The 5,000-nt window shown below is 47.6% G+C and overlaps 1 protein-coding gene across 1 annotated transcript in view; it reads left to right on the plus strand.

The window, feature by feature from the left end:
- The window catches only part of nrp1a (neuropilin 1a), a 53,277-nt gene that overhangs the window by 15,054 nt on the left and 33,223 nt on the right, over positions 1-5,000 (plus strand). Inside the window, 1 exon segment of the mRNA XM_060045767.1 lies at positions 2,280-2,761. Coding sequence (XP_059901750.1) covers positions 2,280-2,761 — 482 coding nt within the window.

The raw sequence follows: 5,000 nt of genomic DNA on the forward strand, positions 1-5,000 counted from the left end.
CGTAGCACAGACGGTTGTTTGTTCCTTGGAGGTCCAGGAGATGTGCTGTGTTGTTCGATACGGTAATCCATTGCTGTGGGCGGCGCAGCCACCACCAGACCCCGCTATGCGGTAAAGAGGTGGCTGGTAAGCGTTCACATGGTTCTCAAGGTTGCTTCTCTCTTCCCTTCCTGTCGTAAACCCGGCTTCTTTGTTAAACGCGGTGGTTGCTTTATGCGCTGTTACACTGTGTAATCTCCGATAGGACCGTGTACAGGGTTACCCATGGGCAACTCTCTGTGCATGTGTGTGTGTGTCTGTGTCTGTGTGTGTCTGTGTGTGTACGCACTAAGTGTCCATGTCTCCTTCTGTGCATGTTTGGATGACAATGGAATTGACTATGAAAGTATGTGTCTTTGTGTATAAATATATTTATAAATACATGTATATATATATATACAGTGAGTCTGTTGAAGACACAAGAAGCACACCAATAATGGCAAGTAGGAAGAAAGACACTGGGAGCTTACATTTGGCTGACAACACAGCATTTTAATCTCCAGAGGCTTCTCTGTACGACTTGCATGTGAGCACAAACATCCTCAACACACACACACACACACACACACACGTACGTACGTACGTACGTACGTACGTACACACATATGCGGACACACACACACACACACACACACACACACAACACACACACACACACACACACACACACACACACACACACAACACACACACACATTCCCACACACACATACACACACGCAGAATGAGCAGGTCACACACAGGCCATACAATGTGTTGGGACCACTATAAAAAAGAAGTGATTCTGCAACTGATCCCAGCGATTGCCACTTCTTTTTCTTCTTTGCCAACATCAGCACAATGCATGCTGGGTAGCTCAGGGAGTGGGAGACAGAGCGCGGAGGGAGAGTGTGCGCACACACCCACACACAGACACCCGCACACACACCAAGCTCCCCTTGCCCTTCTCCATGGAAGCTGACGATAAAAGCAACCAATCAGAGGGCGCCACAGGGGGGGCTGGCCGAAACACTCACATGTCATCTCGCTCGCCACAGCATGCTCTGTGTCCACCACGCCCTGGGGTCTTGTCTCTGTTGTTGTTGTTGTTTTTTTCACCGGCAGCTCGGACAACAAAGAATACAGGCAACCATGTTCTTCCTTGACGTTGTCTTAATAATCGTTATTGATTTGAATGAGAAAGGTACAGTTGAATATATATAGTGAATATACAGCACAAGGCCTGACCAACAGGGGAGGAGAACATGCATATTTTTGCAGTAGGGGAGCTGTTAAAGTGATGGTGCTCGACTGTTAGTTAAAGCAGCATTTGTTCTGTAGATGTCAGCTGGATTCAGAGTCAAGAGGCGTCATCACCCCATGAGTTTGGAGACGGGAGAGGGCCCCAGCAGCTAAGGCGAGAGGGGGTTTAGCTAGGCTTTCATTGCACTGAATAGGTGGTGGACATGCTGTGCAGTGTACATTCTGGGACTGAAATAATAGTAATTCTCTCTCAAGACTGTGTGTGTGTGTGTGTGTGTGTGTGTGTGTGTGTGTGTGTGTGTGTGTGTTTTCCAAATCGAGGCTGGGTCGACTCGGGGGTCTAGCGATCCTTTTTTTGCTTTTTTTTTGATGCCTTAATAAAGGAATAAAATCCAACCAGATCTTGCCAGTTGCTTGGTGCTGATATTTTCGATAAAAGCTGTAATCTTAATAAAGACGAGCCCTTCTGCTGTTTCTTTTAAGCCTTGCCATGTGCCTTTCGTTCCTCTGGGATAATCTCCTGCTTGGGATTCTGTGAACAGTAACTCATTTTAGAAATGTGTTGTCAGCTGGGGAGCGTGAATAAATAAATATTGCGACTTTTAACACATACACACATTATATATATAGAGTGTGCGGGTGAGCGTGCGTGGTGCATGCTTGTGTGTGTGATGTGTGTGTGGGTGCGTGCATGTATGTTGAACTCATAGCGGAACAAATCAAATTGTTTATTCACCCTTACCATACCAGTGATTAAGGCCTTTCACTAAAGTTTAAATGCACTCACTGGCCAGATGTTCCGGGAGTCCAAATGAAAAGTAACAACCAGATCATGCACCCAAACACCAGCCTAATCACTCACACACACCAGACACAGAAGTTGGCTTTAAGTGGAACGGATCTGTGCCTTTCCATGTCCTTCGTCTGTGCGAATGTGAGTCAGACAATGTGGTGCTATAGTCTACTGGTCGTAAAAAAAACTCTTCTATCCAGTAAAGCAGCTGGAACCCTGAGTCCGGCAATACCAATGTGCACACAGAACCACCCGGAAACAAGCAAAGCAATAAAACCTCAGTGCTCAATAGTAACCTTTTTGTTTGCTCTCCCTCCCCCCCTTCCTCCTTCCCTCCCCCCCATCTCTTTCATTCGACTATTCCTACACCCTTCTCCTTCCTTCCTTCCTTCCTTCCTTCCTTCCTTCCTTCCTTCCTTCCTTCCTTCCTTCCTTCCTTCCTTCCCTCCCTCGCTCCAGGTCCGGAATGCTCCAGGAACTTCACGTCCAACAGTGGCGTCATCAAGTCCCCCGGCTTCCCGGAGAAGTACCCCAACAACCTGGACTGCACCTTCATGATCTTCGCGCCCAAGATGTCGGAGATCGTGGTGGAGTTCGAGAGCTTTGAGCTGGAGCCCGACACCACGCCGCCCACCGGCGTTTTCTGCCGCTACGACCGTCTGGAAATCTGGGACGGGTTCCCCGGAGGTGAGCAAGCCGGCGCCAGCATCTGTGGCCGACCGGGACACTGTTCAATGTGTGATTCGCACAACGACACTTGTGCGTTTAGGAACGATTTTATCCATGCCAAATAGTTGGCCTCGCCACTCTTCAAACACACGGTGTTCCAACGATGCGATACACTCTATGTTCATGGAAATGGCCGCTGAGTGCTTTGGCCCTCTTTGCTTTGTATTTTTCTTTCTTTAGTTCTTCATTCATTTACAGGCTAATTATGTTATTCAAAACAGCTGGGCCCGAGTGAAGTCCAGGCATGTTGTCACCACGGAGACGACGTGATCGTTCAGCTTAGCTACTCTCAGTAAAGAGCGCTCCCTGATTGGCCTAACCCCCTCGCTTGGCTCTCCCTGCCACAGGCTGCGTTGCCTCCAATTGGTCTTTTTGTATATCTTCCTGTTGGAACTCAGTAGTCCAGGCTCAGATGTTTGAGTGGTCGCTGATCTCCAGCCAAGAGCAGTAAAACAAACACACACTCAAATTAAGTTACGCAGGGACTCAAACACACACACACACACACACACACACACACACACACACACACACACACACACACACACACACACACACACACACACACACACACACACACACACACACACACACACACACATACACACACACACACAGAAACAAATGCATACAAAGACAACCACATTCACACACTCACATACCAAATTAACATGGAACAATGAGTCATAACGGAAAGTTTCTTGTGCATTTCATGCCAGACTGAGAACATTGTATTTGGTAGACTAGAAGGGAATTGAATTGCTTTCTCTGCCTTTTAGGTGATTCATTAACACCCTTCTACCTGAAATACAGAACCGATTCGTTAAAGCAATGTTAATTGTATAAAAGGTTGACACCGAAACCTAGGGCAGGGGATGTATCACTTCATTATCACCTTAAGAACACATCAGATCATTTTTTATAAAAAAAGAAAAGCATCAAATAAGTGATTAGCTGATAATTTATTTAATCACCCCATGAGTCACCCCAGTTATCTCCTCCTGTTTTTTCTATTTTATTCTGTGACATGTTTAATTTTATTCCCATTTCTTTGGCTTCTTTCTAACACCCTGGCCCCGGTGCTGGGCTGAGCACACGTCGCTCTCATACCTGAGAGGTAGCCTTTAGAACGACAAACAAATCCACATTAGAGAGAAAGAGCAAAAAGACATGCTTGGACACGCGTGAGTCTCTGTCACCCAGCCAGTGTTGGTAGTCCCTGTAGCAGTCCTGCAGCCGCACCCCCGAAGCCTTCCTGTCTTCGGGGGTGGGGTGGGTACACAGTCGGCCTCCTCCCCTGGTGATGGACGGCTTGCGTCCCCTACCTTCTGCCCAGTTTCCCTCCATTACTTTTAGTATTTATTCCACTCTTCTTCCCTGGTGGTTCTTACCCCACACTATTTCGCTCGTATGCTGAGATGATGGCAGATGAGACGAATATATCCAGATTTACAGCCAGGTGGGGGAGACTTTAAATATTAACAGAGCTGACGAGAAATGCAGATAAACTGGCAGGTTGACTTTTTCTGTTTTGTTTTTCGCTGTTGTCGTTCAGGCCAAGTTTGGGTTGTGGTGAAATGCTCTCCCCTTGCACGAACAGACACAGACACACAAACACACTCACACACACACACACACACACACACACACACACACACACACACACACACACACACACACACACACACACACACACACACACACACACACACACACACAAACACAATGTGAAAGCAAAGATGCTATGCAGACCTACACACACACACACCCACACACACACACACACACACACACACTATACAGACACACGCACACACACACAATGTGAAAGCAAAGATGCTAAGCAGGCCTGCACGCACATACAATTCATATAAACACACGTTCCTTCACGTGGACACGCATGCACAAACACAAACACACAAGGCCCCTACATCCGCACACCAGACACCTATGTTTGGAAGATTAATCAGCGCAATCACACCCCTGCCCTAGGTTCCTGGGGGCCCCTGTGGGCCCCTTGGCCTTTTCAAGTACACGCCTGACTGGAAGACGTTAAGTGGCGTGTTTATAAGATGGCATTGGGGTGGGTTCTGTCACGGGGCCCGCACTGATCACAGCTTGGCTAATCACAGAAACACTGCGGGCCCCTGAAGCTGAATCCATACATTAACAAGCCCGGGCAGACAGAACCACCCAC

Source organism: Gadus macrocephalus, chromosome 23, assembly GCF_031168955.1.
Source record: "Gadus macrocephalus chromosome 23, ASM3116895v1".
NCBI classification, from domain to species: Eukaryota; Metazoa; Chordata; class Actinopteri; order Gadiformes; family Gadidae; genus Gadus; species Gadus macrocephalus.